General features: G+C 50.1%; 1 protein-coding gene across 1 annotated transcript; it reads left to right on the top strand.

Moving 5' to 3' along the window:
* Positions 1–473: 473 nt before the first annotated feature.
* Positions 474–13,230, top strand: METRN (meteorin, glial cell differentiation regulator). Its single transcript, XM_015413582.1, has 3 exons — positions 474–930; positions 9,602–9,667; positions 12,365–13,230. Exons 1-3 carry the CDS (start codon positions 474–476, stop codon positions 12,679–12,681), a joined length of 840 nt encoding a protein of 279 aa, XP_015269068.1. The 3' UTR covers positions 12,682–13,230.
* Positions 13,231–13,600: the final 370 nt, after the last annotated feature.

Raw genomic sequence — 13,600 nt, 5'->3', positions numbered from 1 at the left:
TGCTCTTAACATAAGAACATAAGGGAAGCCAATGTTGGATCAGGCCAATGGCACATCCAGTCCAACACTCTGTGTCACACAGTGGCCAAAAATACCAGGTGCCATCAGGAGGCACTCAGCCTCTGTGCCCTGTTTGCTGGCCATTCTGGGCAACTGGCTGGCCACTGTGTGAAACAGGATGCTGGACTAGATGGACCCCTGGTGTGATCCAGCAGGGCTCCTCTGATGTTCCTATGAAGGCCTTGGTCACTATGCCCTGATGTTGGCCCTCCGGAGGAACTGGTTGGCCACTGTGTGAAACAGGATGCTGGACTAGATGGACCCTCACTGGTCTGACCCAGCAGGGCTCTTCTAACGTTCTTACCAGGGGAAGGCCTCGGCCTCTCTGCCCTGTTGTTGGCCCTCCAGAGGAACTGGCTGGCCCCTGTGTGAGGCAGGATGCTGGACTAGATGGACCCCTGGTGTGATCCAGCATGGCTCTTCTTGTGTTCTTCTGTTGCAGTGGCCTGTCCCAGGAATCAGGCAGCGTGGAACAGATCTCGTTACACTGCGCGGAGGGATCGCTGGAGTGGCTGTACCCCGCGGGGGCCTTGCGCCTGAGTCTCTTTCCTCGCCTTTCCACGGGCCCCATGGGCAAAGAGAAGAGCCCGCGGCGCGTCACGGCCTGCATCAAATCGTCCAGCAGCTTCCGCGGGGCTCAGATATACCTGGAGAGGGACGGCATCTTGGAGCTCCTGCTCTCGGAGGCTGATGCGGCACTGCAGCCCAAGGTGCGCTGTTTCAGCTGGCTGCCCAAGGAGAAAGTGGCCCTGTTCCTCCAGTCCACCCTGCACCAGGACATCAGCCGCCGGATCGCCGCCTTCCGCTACGAGCTGAGGGGCGACTGGAACTCTCCGTTCTCTTGGCCATCTGGCAACCTCAGCACGGAAGGTAAGTCGTCCGGTTGTGGTGCATGATGGGAACTTGTTTGGCACGCCAACTCTCAGCTCTAGGGTCGCCAAATTTCAGGTGGCACCTGGACATCTCCCGCTATGACAACTATTTATTGGTTGGTCTTTCGGATCTTTATTCCGCCGTCCCCAAAGCGGGCTCAGGGCGGACCACAACAAACGGAGTCAAAGGCTCATTACAACAAAATTGCATTGCATTAAAATCGTGCTTGGTGTAGTGGTTAAGAGCACGGAATCTAACCTGGGAGAACCGGGTTTGATTCCCCACTCCTCCACATGCAGCTGCTGGCGTGACCCTGGGTCAGTCACAAGTTCTTTCAGAGCTGTTCTGTCAAGGACAGTTCTTGAGAGAGCTCTCTCAGCCCCACCTCCCTCACAGGGTGTGGGGAGGGGAAGGGGAAGGGAAAGTAAGCAATGCTCCCTCTAAGCTGTGGAGTCTTGTGAGCCAAAATTCCATTTTGTGAGCTACTGGCATGAAAGTTGTGAGCGAGCGATTTGGCTACTGCATAAATCAGTTTGCTCTGGAGCCCCATCCTTCCCGAGCTAAGACAAAAATGTGTGAGCCGGAGGCTAAAGAACTGTGAGCTAGCTCACACTAACTCAACTTAGAGGGAACACCGATTGCAAGCCACTCTAAGACACCTTGAGGTAGTGAAAGGTGGGGTATATATCCAATCCTTCTTCTTCTTCTTCTTCTTCTTCTTCTTCTTCTTCTTCTTCTTCTTCTTCTTCTTCATTTTCTTCTTCTTTGTCTTCTTCTTCTTCGTCTTCTTCTTGTAAAATTCAAAGGTAGCAGCAAATGACATAAAAAGAAGAGGGGTGTTTGGGTCACAGATGGAATCAGAGCATTTCAGTAGATTGGGGACTAAACTAAAACTAAAGACAGTCTCTATGATAGGTCCATCAGTGGCTACTAGCCATGGTGGTGACCAGTGTTCCCTCTAAACTGAGTTAGTGTGAGCTAGCTCACAGTTTTTTAGCCTCCGGCTCGTGCATATTTGTCTAAGCTCAGGAAGAAGGGCTCCAGAGCAAACTAATTTATGCAGCAGCCAAATCGCTCGCTCACAGCTTTAAGGCCAGTCACTCACGAAGTAGAATTTTTGCTCACAAGACTCCATAGCTTAGAGGGAACATTGATGGTGACTAAAGGGACTGTCAGTTTCAAAGGCAGTCAACCTCTGAATTAGAGTTGCCAGTTTCCAGGTGGTAGCTGGAGATGTTCTAGAACTGATCAGGTGACAGAGATCAGTTCCCCCGGATGAAATGGCTGCTTTGGAAGGCGGACTCTGTGGCATGGTACCCCACTCGGGTCCAAATCCCCGCCCTCCTCGGCCTCCACCCCCCAAATATCCAGGTATCTCCCGACCTGAGCTGGCAACCCTCTCTCCAGCCCTTCCGCTCGCCATCGCTTTGGCGTCCTCTAGCCAGGCCTCATCCATCTGTTTCCCACACGAGGGTCTTGCATTTGTAAGACAGAAACTCCGTCAAAGGTTGTGCTCCCCCAGCCCAATTTGAGAAAGCACACGGCAGTCTTGTAGAGGAGAATCCAAACTTTAAAACTTTATTAATAAAGGAGGAAAAGTATAGGCACAACAAGGTTTCCTATGAGGAAAGATTAAAGCGCTTAGGGCTCTTTAGCTTGGAGAAACGACGACTGAGGGGTGACATGATCGAGGTTTATAAGATTATGCATGGGAAAGAGCAGGCAGAGAAAGAGGTCCTTTTCTCCCTTTCTCACAATACAAGAGCTCGTGGGCACTCCATGAAACTGCAGAGCGGTCGGGTTAGAACGGATAAAAGGAAGTCCTTCTTCACCCAAAGAGTGATTCACACATGGAATTCACTGCCACAGGAAGTGGTGGCGGCTACAAGCATGGACGGCTTCAAAAGGGAATTAGATAAGCATATGGAGCAGAGGTCCATCAGTGCCTATTAGCCACAAGGTATAGATAGGGGCTCTGGGGCAAGTGATGCTCTGTCTTCTTGGTGCTTGGGGGGATCAACAGTGGGAGGGCTTCTAACATCCTGGCCCCACTGGTGGACCTCCTGATGGCACCTGGTATTTCTGGCCACTGTGTGACACAGAGTGTTGGACTGGATGGGCCTTTGGCCTGATCCAACATTGGCGTCTCTTATGTTCTTATGTTCTTAAGGTTTTGTACCCTTGAGTACCCACAGCTCTCCCTAAGGTTACAATGGGAGACATAGGGTCCTATACCCCCTATGACAGTTAGAAAAAAAATCACAATTATTGGTTCCATCAAACTTTGCCACATATCCGTCACACCATTCTGATTGGGCTCGAACCTGTAGGCTGGATTGTCTCAGGCAAAAATATACCTCCTTCAGCTGAACAGTAGGCCTTCTTTTCATTCTGTGAGATTCTAAAAAGGATCTAATTGCAACAAATATTAGTACATCATGCAGTGTTCTCCATCTAATGCAAGCAGACTGACATCAGGAGCATGCGCAGTTACAACTGGCCACTATAAGCAAGGTCAGTCAGTCACTGCCTGTCAGCATTTGGTATTTTACCCAGAATGCCTTTAAGCCATGAACCAAAGTGAATATCTGAATAGATGTTCACGATTGATTCCAGTCACTGTGATTAGAATCATCAAAGGCACTTGACATATGCACCATGGAAGCGTTAAGAGCACCTACGAAGTTAAACTGACTGTTAGCCAGTGGCAGAGTGCAAAGTGTTTCGTAAGCAGTGTGTACGACACATGCAAAGTGTTGGGTATTTGCATGTTGAAAACACTCAATGTGTATGCATGGGGTTAAATGTCTGTTCTGTTGTTACAGGAAATCACCTGTCTTTGTGTTAGCCAATGTTAGCTCAAGTCTGTTAGCCCGCGAAAGCATCCCTATTCTAAGAGTCTGATTGGGAGCAAGGTATTAGTAACTTTGGAATTTATTGCTCCTCTTCCGCTCTTTGTTTGCCTTGGAGGAGAAGCACGTTGGAGGGCCATCTTCTTCCAGTTCTTCTAGTCTAGAGAGGATGTAGCTGATTTAGCTCTCTGTTATTTTCTCCCAAGTTTACCCTTCCCTATGGTAGAATTGTAGTAAACTTTTATATTTTTAAACACACATGGACTCTGGGTCTGATTATTGAACTCTGGCATTGCTAAGCTGTTTATTTTAACTCTGCTGAATTTCTTAAAAACTCCAACACAAAGAGGCTCCATTCAGATGTCTTCCAGACAGTATTCACAAAGGAAGGCCACCTTTCGTTTTACAGTGTTCTGGGGGCATTTCTTTTGGCAAGGCGCAACCCCTGCCCTCCCGGCGCACTGATTGAAGCTGAAAGCAATCGGAGCGGCCTGGTTTTTCAAGGACTCCGATATGCGGAGGAGACGGCAGGGTAACCGGAGCCTGGAGTGTGCTGGGCTATCAGCAACCCAAGGCCGGAGGAGGAACATCTAATCGGCCTCATCTCTGAGTTAACAAAAGTCCAGTGTGCGGGAGTCTCCGTCCCAGCAGTTCAGCGGCACCAAAGATAAGGCCGGGATGCGGGTCGCCATAGCAACCTGGGCCCTCGGACCCGCCGGGGAACGGCTTTTGACAAGGCCTTGCCCTGAGAAACCTTGACACGGAGGCCGCAGCCACGCTTTGGTCACGGCGGGGAGAGAGGCCAGAGGGGGAATCGCCCTGCCAGAATAGCTCTGCTGTTCGGGTTAGGGTTAGCTCTGCTGTTCTGGGCGCTGTGCTTCAGGTACGGTCCCTGGCAATGCTCCCTCTAAGCTGTGGAGTCTTGTGAGCAAAAATTCTACTTTGTGAGCTACCGGCATTAAAAGTTGTGAGCGAGCTGTCCGACTACTGCACCAATTAGTTTGTTTTGGAGCCCTCCTTCCTGAGCTGAGACAAAAATGTGTGAGTTGGAGGCTAAAAAACTGTGAGCTGGCTCACGCTAACTCAGCTTAGAGGGAACACTGGTCCCTAGTTCGCGTACAGTGGCCGGCGACACGGATAGCCAACAAAGAAGGCAAAATAAGAAGAAGAAGAAGAAGAAAAGAGGAACGGGGAAGCGGTTTGATTCTTACACATGCTAAGTGGCGTTGGCAGATGTGGATGTGTACCGCACTGCTGTAACTTAAACACAAACCGCCAGCACTTAGGGATGCCAACGTCCAGTCGGGACCTGGAGATCCCGTGGAATTATAACTGGTCTCCAGGCTATGGCGACCAGTGTTCTCACTAAGCTGAGTGAGTGTGAGCTAGCTCACAGTCTTTTAGCCTCCGGCTCACACATTCTTGTCTCCGCTCAGGAAGGAGGCTCCAGAGCAAACTAATTGATGCAGCAGCCAAATTGCTCACTCACAACGTTAATGCCAGGAGCTCACAAAGTAGAATTTTTGCTCACAGGACTCCACAGCTTAGAGGAAGCATTGATGGCGACCCCTTCCCCTGGAGAAAATGGCTGCTCTGAAGGCCGGACTCGGTGGTAGTATACTCCGCTGAAGTCCTTCGCTTCCTTGAACCTTGCCCTTTATGGTGGCCAGTCTCCAGGTTGGGGGGCAGGAGATCCCCCAGAATCACAGCCGATCTTCAGACTACAAAAATCGCCTATTTGTTTATTTATCGTTTGTTTAAAACATTCATTCCGCTTCTCCGGGAGAAAATGGCTGCTTTGGAAGGCGGACCGCGTGGCATTATACCCTACCAAGGTCCCTCTCCTCCCTAAATCCCACGCTTCCCGGCTTTGCCCTCAAATCTCTGGGTATTTCCGAACATGGAGCCGGCAACGCTCCTGCCTTTCCCAGGCCCCGACCCCCAAAATCTCCAGGAATTTCCCAATCCAGAGGTGGCAACCCTACCTGCAGTGTCTGTTCAGGAGACTTTGCAAAGGCCCCTCTCCTCCTCTCCCTTATTATGGTTCCTCCAGTTCATTCCAAACAGGCTGGGGAGCTTGAGCGGACCCTTCCCAACTGCAGATAGCTCCGGGGACTCTGGGACTACTCAGGACTGTCTCCCCCAAAGCCAATTTAAATGGACAGAAGCAGAAAGTGGGCTTATTCGAAGGACAGGTCTCAAAAAAGAGGGCCCTCTTCTGAAAAAGAAGACGTCTCCCTCCCCCCCAACTTGACGTGTCCCAGGGTAAGCTCCAGATTGAGAAATAGGTGGAGATTTTTGGGGTGGAGCCTGAGGAGGGCAGATTTGGGGGAGGGGAGAGAGCTGCGGTGGCTCAATTGGTGAAGATGCTGAACTGCAGTGTTAGATCGCGCTAACAAAGGACTCTTAGAGTGATTCAGCAAGTGATTCAGCTTTATTGGAAGTAACGAACAAGCACTCAACTCAGTAAGAAACCAGAACAGAAAACAGTGGGAGCTTATGCTCCTTTTAAACACAACCGGGCTAATGTAGCCACGCCTATTTACAAATATCAACCAATGAGATTGCTAGAATAAAGACCAATGGGAGTCTTTCCCTCCTAGGGAATGGTATCGTTCTGATTGGTCGCTGTTATGAAGCGACCAATAGGAAGTTCGCTCAGAGGAGCCTTGGTCTGGCTCGAAGCTTAACATGGGAGTCCTATGAGGTGATTCATGTAATCAGTTCAATACATTACAATTCCTCCCCCCTAAGTTAAGCCATCATCCCAATTGTTTATTATTTACATACATACAATCACCCTTTGTACATCAGTTATTCCAACAGTATTTACACTCATAGTCCTTCAAATAAGTCGGCATTTGCCGCGAACGCTGGGACCTGCGGAGCGGTGCAGGCTCCATGGGCAGACAAGGTTGTGGGTCAGAGTGGGGTTCACTACAGCCTGGATCAGGCACAGACTCGACTGGGATTTCAGCCCCGCACACAGGGTTCTGCCCTGACTCGGGGACAGTACCACCTTGACACGGAGGCCGCAGCCACGCTTTGGTCACGGCGGGGAGAGAGGTCAGAGGGGGAATCGCCCTGCCAGAATAGCTCTGCTGTTCGGGTTAGGGTTAGCTCTGCTGTTCTGGGTGCTGTGCTTCGGGTACGATCCCTGGCAATGCTCCCTCTAAGCTGCGGAGTCTTGTGAGCAAAAATTCTACTTTGTGAGCTACTGGCGTTAAAGTTGGGAGCAAGCAGTTTGGCCGCTGCATAAATTAGTTTGCTCTGGAGCCCTCCTTCCTGAGCTGAGACAAAACTGTGTGAGCTGGAGGCTAAAAAACTGTGAGCTAGCTCACACTCACTCGGCTTAGAGGGAACACTGGTCCCTGGTTCGCGTACAGTGGCCGGTGACATGGATAGCCAACGAAGAAGGCAAAATAAGAAGAAGAAGAAAAGAGGAACGGGGAAGCAGTTTGATTCTTACACATGCTAAGTGGCGTTGGCAGATGTGGATGTAATTCTGCTGTAATTCTAACGGAAACCGCCAGCAGTTAGGGATGCCAACGTCCAGGCGGGACCTGGAGATCTCGTGGAATTATAACTGGTCTCCAGGCTATGGCGACCAGTGTTCCCTCTAAGCTGAGTGAGTGTGAGCTAGCTCACAGTCTTTTTTTAACGCAGCAGCCAAATCGCTGGCTCACAACTTTAATGCCAGTCGCTCGCAAAGTAGAATTTTTGCCCACAAGGCTCCACCGCTTAGAGGGAGCCTTGCTTGGCAGTGTATAATCCCATAGAGTCCACCCTCCAAAGCAGCCATTTTCTCCAGGTGAACTGATCTCTGTCACCTGGAGATCAGTCGTAATAGCGTGAGATCTCCAGCCACCATCTGGAGATTGGCAACCTGTGTAGCCTTCGACTTGTAGCTGTCACATTCCTTGTCTGTCCTTTCCTCCAAGGAAGGCAAATCCATGCTCAAAAATCTCTTTCTTGCCTACCCAAACATCATACAAAACCGTTGTCCAGTTCAAGTCATCAGGGATTCTGTGTATCTCAATGTGGGTCCATTAAACCCAGATCTGTTTGGTGTAGTGGTTTGGTGTAGTGGTTAAGAGCATGGACTCTAATCTGACAGTGGGAGCTTATGCTCCTTTTAAACATAACCGGGCTAATGTAGCCACGCCTATTTACAAATAACAACCAATGAGATTGCTAGAATAAAGACCAATGGGAGTCTTTCCCTCCTAGGGAATGGTATCGTTCTGATTGGTCGCTGTTATGAAGCGACCAATAGGAAGTTCGCTCAGAGGAGCCTTGGTCTGGCTCGAAGCTTAACATGGGAGTCCTATGAGGTGATTCATGTAATCAGTTCAATACATTACATGCAGGCTGTGGAAGGCCGGTCGTTCGGCAGTTCGAGACCCGAGTGTGCCGCATGACCGAGTGAGCTCCCGTCTCTGGTTCCAGCTCCTGCCCACCTAGCAGTTCGAAACCAAGAAATCGCAAGTAGATAAATAGGGACCACTTCGGTGGGAAGGGAACAGCGTTCCATGCGCCTTGGTGTTTAGTCATGCCGGCCACATGACCACGGAAACACCTTCGGACAGCGCTGGCTCTTCGGCTTTGAAACAGAGATGAGCACCGCAACCCTAGAGTCGGATTCAGCTGGCTTTCGAGCAAGGGAACCTTTACCTTTACGTGAGGAGGGCAGATTTGGGGGAGGGGAGGGACTTCAATTGGGGCATAATGCCACAAAGTCCACCTTCCTTTATCGTTTGACAATACCAAAGCTCAGAAGAGCTTTCGCTCTGGCAAGAGAGCGTGCCCTTCCATCGGCGGTTTTGGAGGGTAGATGTAAAAAAAAGTGCGATATTCAAATAGAACATGTAGAGGCTCACATGCTGAAATTGAAACAGTTGAACATACGATTGTGGAATATCCTATATTTAGTGAGCTGGGGGCTAGATTAATGACTCCTTTACTTAGAAATAAGGAAGTGCCCACTAAGGCATTGGACAGTATGAGGGCACAGGTGGCGTGAATACACTAATGCTAGATCAAAGCATTTCACTTCATTAGGATAAACAACTCCCACAAACGTTCCCGCTTCTGTAACGTAACATCCTGTTTCCTAACAAACAACATTTAACTCTGTAATGACTGAAGTGTAAGCAATTTGCAATTCCAACAAATAGTAAAACGAGGCTATCGTACTTTGGTCACATTAGGAGAAGACAAGTCCCAATGGAAAAGGCAACAATGATGGTAAAAGCCAAAGGCAGCAGGAAAAGAGAAAGACCCAACACGAGATGGGTTGATTCATTCAAGGAAGCCACAGCTCTCAGTTGGCAAGACCTGAGCGAGACTGTGATTAACAGGGCGTTTGGGAGGACATTAATTCATAGGGTCGTCATAAGTTGGAAGTGACTTCACACACACACACACCCATGTACAATCAGATCTATTCAGAGACAGAACATTCGATTAAGCAGACATTTTTTTTTAAAAAAAGGGGGAAGTGCTCAAAGTCAGTTTGCTCGCATACTTAGAAGCCAGAGTGGGACACGATCTTTAAAAGAATACAGCAGCAGGAGGCAAATAACTCCTTTCAGAAATGTGTAATTATGAACAAGGAGCGTCTGTACGCGCGCTGAGTCTGGTTGACAATACAAGCGTTTGAGTGCATACAAGGCTCTCTATTGACTTGCATGAACTATTAGACGGACGGCACCGTTGCTAGCCAATCAGCCCTTGCGGAATTGAAATTATAACCCTCTGAATGGGTGCTGGGAGTTCCCCATGGTTAAGTGGCTGTCCTTCTTTCTCTTTGGGAGATGCAGGGACCTGCCGGCCGTGCAACAACTCCGAGATCCTGATGGCTGTTTGTACTAGTGATTTTGGTGAGTATCTCTTCTCGCTCATTGTTTCCTTTTTTAAATTGCTCCTCTATACAGCAGGGACGGTTAGTCATCCTAATGAAGATATCCCCCCCACCCTTTCATGCCCTGCCTACTGCAAGCTTGACCCCCAGCAGTGTGCCGCAGGGGTTCAACTCAGACGTAGCCTACAGGTCCAGGAGATGATACCAGATATAACTTACGCTTGTCACCCCACCTCCCATGACGTAGCTGGCCAGGAGCAAGCCAAGGCTCAGGTTTTATGACATCATGGACATTAGCCAATTGATGCTATCCATAGCTGGGTTTTCCTGCAAACGCCAATTTCTACCCTATAAAGGAAACAATATACATGCTTACAGGGCTATTTTTGGGCAGGAACGCACAGGAACGGCGTTCCGGCTGGCTCCTGAGTTGGCCACGCCCAGCAGGAACTCATTAGCATAATAGGCCACACCTAACAGCAGAAACTCATCAGGATTGGCTACATTAGGGGTGTGTGGTCTAACATGCAAAGGGTTCCTGCTACAAAAAAAAGCCCAGGGTTTTGACAACAAACGAAGTAAACAGAATAAGAAGCAAAAGATGAGTGTGGTAACATGGGGGTGTGGCCCAATATGCTAATGAGCTGTGATGTAAGCGATGTGGCTTAATATGTTAATGGGTTTCTGCTGTTGGGTGTGGCCTATTATGCTAATGAGTTCCTGCTGGGCTTTTTCTACAAAAAGAGCCCTGCATGCTTAGGGTGTATTTAAAGAGCTCCGTTGTTAAGTCTTTCTTTACCCTAAACCTGTGAGCCATGTAGTGGCCAATTCAGATTTCTTTGCAGCCTTGAATTCTAAGGCCTCAGCTTCTGGGCATGGAACAGTGGTCACTGGCGGTGTTGGGGGAAGGTATTTGTGAATTTCCTGTATTGTGCAGGGGGTTGGACTAGATGACCCTGGAGCTCCCTTCCAACTCTATGCTATGATTCTATCTTGCGGGTGCCGTCCCTGCCTCGGTGGGGCTAGGAGCATGCTAGTGCACACTGCTGTATCTTTCTAAGTTCTTTCAAAGAAGAGGGGAGGCAAACGCCCCACAGGAATAATTCCCGATCACATGTGTGGAATTGAGGGAGCTAAAACTGCCCATAAAGCAATCCCTCTCCCCAGCTTGGCCCTGGATGGCTTCTCTCTCTCTCTCTCTCTTTCATTTCAAATGTCTGTGAAGGGCTGTCCTCACAGTGGGCATTGCCAATTACGGCCCTGCATGCTCCGCTAACGCCCCCCCCCTCCTGATTTGCAACTCTGCACAATGGAAGGAGAGGTCACGGGGGTCCGTCGGCTGCCCACTCCAGGGTTGCCACGGCAACCCCGGGAAGTCAAACAGAAGAACAAGGGGATTTGCCAGGCCAGATCAGGTCCCTGGGCCTGTCGGAATCTCTGAGAGCGGCTAAGCCTTGCTGATCCAGAGGAAACCAATCCCACAAAAATAGGCTAATAGCGCAATCCCTGCAGATAATTGGCCAGGTCTTGATTGTATTCAGCCACCAAAGGACCATTTCGATCTATCCTATAAAATGCTGGCCGATATTTTTACTGGCTCCTCTGTTGGCCGCTGCAGTGTTTTGCTTGTTGGTCTACTCCTTGAGCGGCTTGGCCTGAGACAGGACTGTGGCTCAGTGGTACAGCATCTGCTTCCCATGCATGGAAGTCCCAGATTCAGTCCCCAGCAACTCTGGTTGACAGGATCATGCAGTAGGTGATGCAAAAGAGGAGACCCCAAACAGCTGCGGCTGGCTGGAGCAAGGCTTTTTTTGGGTAGGAACGCACAGGAACGGAGTTCCGGCTGGCTCCCGAGTTGGCCACGCCCAGCAGGAACTCGTTAGCATAATAGGCCACACCCAACAGCAGAAACTCATTAGGATTGGCTACATTAGGGGTGTGTGGCCTAACATGCAAAGGAGTTCCTGCTACAAAAAAAGGCCCTGGGTTTTGACCACAAACAAGGTAAACAGAATAAGAAGCAAAAGGTGGGTGTGGCTGGATGACCACACTTCTGGTAACATGGGGGTGCGGCCTAATGTGCTAATGAGCTCTGGTGGCAGGGGTGTGGCCTAATAGGCTAATGAGTTCCTGGTGTTGGGTGTGGCCTATTATGCTAATGAGTTCCTGCTGGGCTTTTTCTACAAAAAGAGCCCTGCACACATACATATAAGGTAAAAGGTAAAGGTTTCCCTTGCTCAAAAGCCAGTCAAATCCGACTCTAGGGGTCGGTGCTCATCTCAGTTTCCAAGCTGAAGAGCCAGCGCTGTCCGAAGGCTTTTCCGTGGCCATGTGGCCGGCATGACTAGACGCCAAGGTGAACGGAATGCTGTTACCTTCCTACTGAAGCAGTACCTGTTTATCTACTTGCCATTTCTTGCTCTCGAACTGCTAGGTTGGCAGGAGCTGGAACTAGAGACAGGAGCTCACTCCCTCACGCGGCACAAAAAAATACTCACCAAAATTTTAAAATAAAATAAAAAGAGAGCCTGACTCCAAGCTCAGCCTCACTTTTCTGGAAATGTTACATCCTCTGGATTACACACCTGCAAAACGAGGATTGTTCCATTTCATCCACGGAAGGCATTCACTCTGATTTTGGGTTGCAGATGCTTCCTAACTCCTCGAATATCTAAACAGTTGTCTCAATTTCCTGTTCTCCCCCTTCTCCCCCCAGTCATTCGCGGCAATATCCGGACAGTCTCCAACGACGTGGATTTACAAGAATCCATCATCTACGTGAGCGCCACCCGGATCCACCGCCAGAAATTTGCCCTGTTCCAGCCGGTCGGCAAGTACGGGAAATCAGCAGGCAGTATCCGTACCCTGCTGCGGTGCGGGGTGAAACCGGGACCCGGCAGCTTCTTGTTCACGGGGTGGTTGCACTTTGGGGAGGCGTGGCTCAGCTGCGCCCCTCGCTACAAAGACTTCTGCCAGATCTACGAGGAGGCGCGCCAGGCTCACGAAAACCCCTGCGAAGTCTCGTTGGACTGATTTGGGGGCAGAGGGGAGAAGAATAGAACCTGGATCCAGATTTGGGCCGGGGGGGAGGGAAGGAGTTGTTGTCCACTTGGAGAGGGGGAGTGCCCTAAACGGCATGTGTCCAAGTTAGCTGTGAATGGCAAACGCTCTCCTTGCTCCCGAAAGGCATTCCGTTATTGTATCAGACTAGAGGCCCTGCCCCGAATCGACAAGCCGGATCTCCACCAAAAGGAGCAGCTATAGGCTAGTCCGGAAGCTGAAGATTTTGCAGCTTCCTGGTTAGACGGGGACATGCCGGAAATAATGTGAAGGGAATTAACTCCAAGGTCTCCCAGTGTGGGGAATTAGCATCACACACAAGGACTGATGGAGAGAGACACCCGAAGAGTTGGCTCCGTTACTTCCCCCGGACCATTCGGCGAGCCGAGAGTGACCCCAAAGTAAACCCGCCTCTCTGCGTCACGGCAGAACTGAGTTCCGGGAGGACTTCTGAGTTGGTGACCAAAATCGCAAGCAGACTGGGATTCTCTTGCTGAGCAAACAGGGTCTGGAATTTCCCACCCCCCCACTGGGACCCCTGTCCCCCCCCCCCAGATAAAACATGGCGAATGGCATCTGGTGGGTGGACGAAGGGAGTTGGAGCCGGGTGGGTGGGGACGAACTTCTATACAGCTTTGCCATTGACGTTTGCATCGACTACGACATGATATGTTGCAAAAACAGCTTGAACGTCTCTCGGCTTGGAGACAGGTAACTGGAGGCCCAGCCCATGTTTTTATGGCATTCCACCCTAATTGGGGAGATGTTTGGGGTGGTGAACGGGTCCTGCCGCTCCTCTTCTGACCTCTGTGAAATTGGATTGTCCGCCCCTGATATCGTGCTGCTCTCGTCTGGGTGAAGATCCAGAGTTCCATACTGGGGAATCGGCAGA

This window comes from Gekko japonicus, unplaced genomic scaffold (assembly GCF_001447785.1).
Source record: "Gekko japonicus isolate JY-2015 unplaced genomic scaffold, Gekko_japonicus_V1.1 scaffold1098, whole genome shotgun sequence".
NCBI classification, from domain to species: domain Eukaryota; kingdom Metazoa; phylum Chordata; class Lepidosauria; order Squamata; family Gekkonidae; genus Gekko; species Gekko japonicus.
This window is presented reverse-complemented; position numbering and strand designations above follow the sequence as displayed.

Coding starts and splice junctions, on each gene's coding strand:
- METRN (XM_015413582.1), top strand. CDS start 474: ATGGCTCTTCTTGTGTTCTTCTGTTGCAGTGGCCTGTCCCAGGAATCA. Junction 931..9,601: donor TGGCAACCTCAGCACGGAAG/GTAAGTCGTCCG, acceptor TCTCTTTGGGAG/ATGCAGGGACCTGCCGGCCG. Junction 9,668..12,364: donor TGTTTGTACTAGTGATTTTG/GTGAGTATCTCT, acceptor TTCTCCCCCCAG/TCATTCGCGGCAATATCCGG.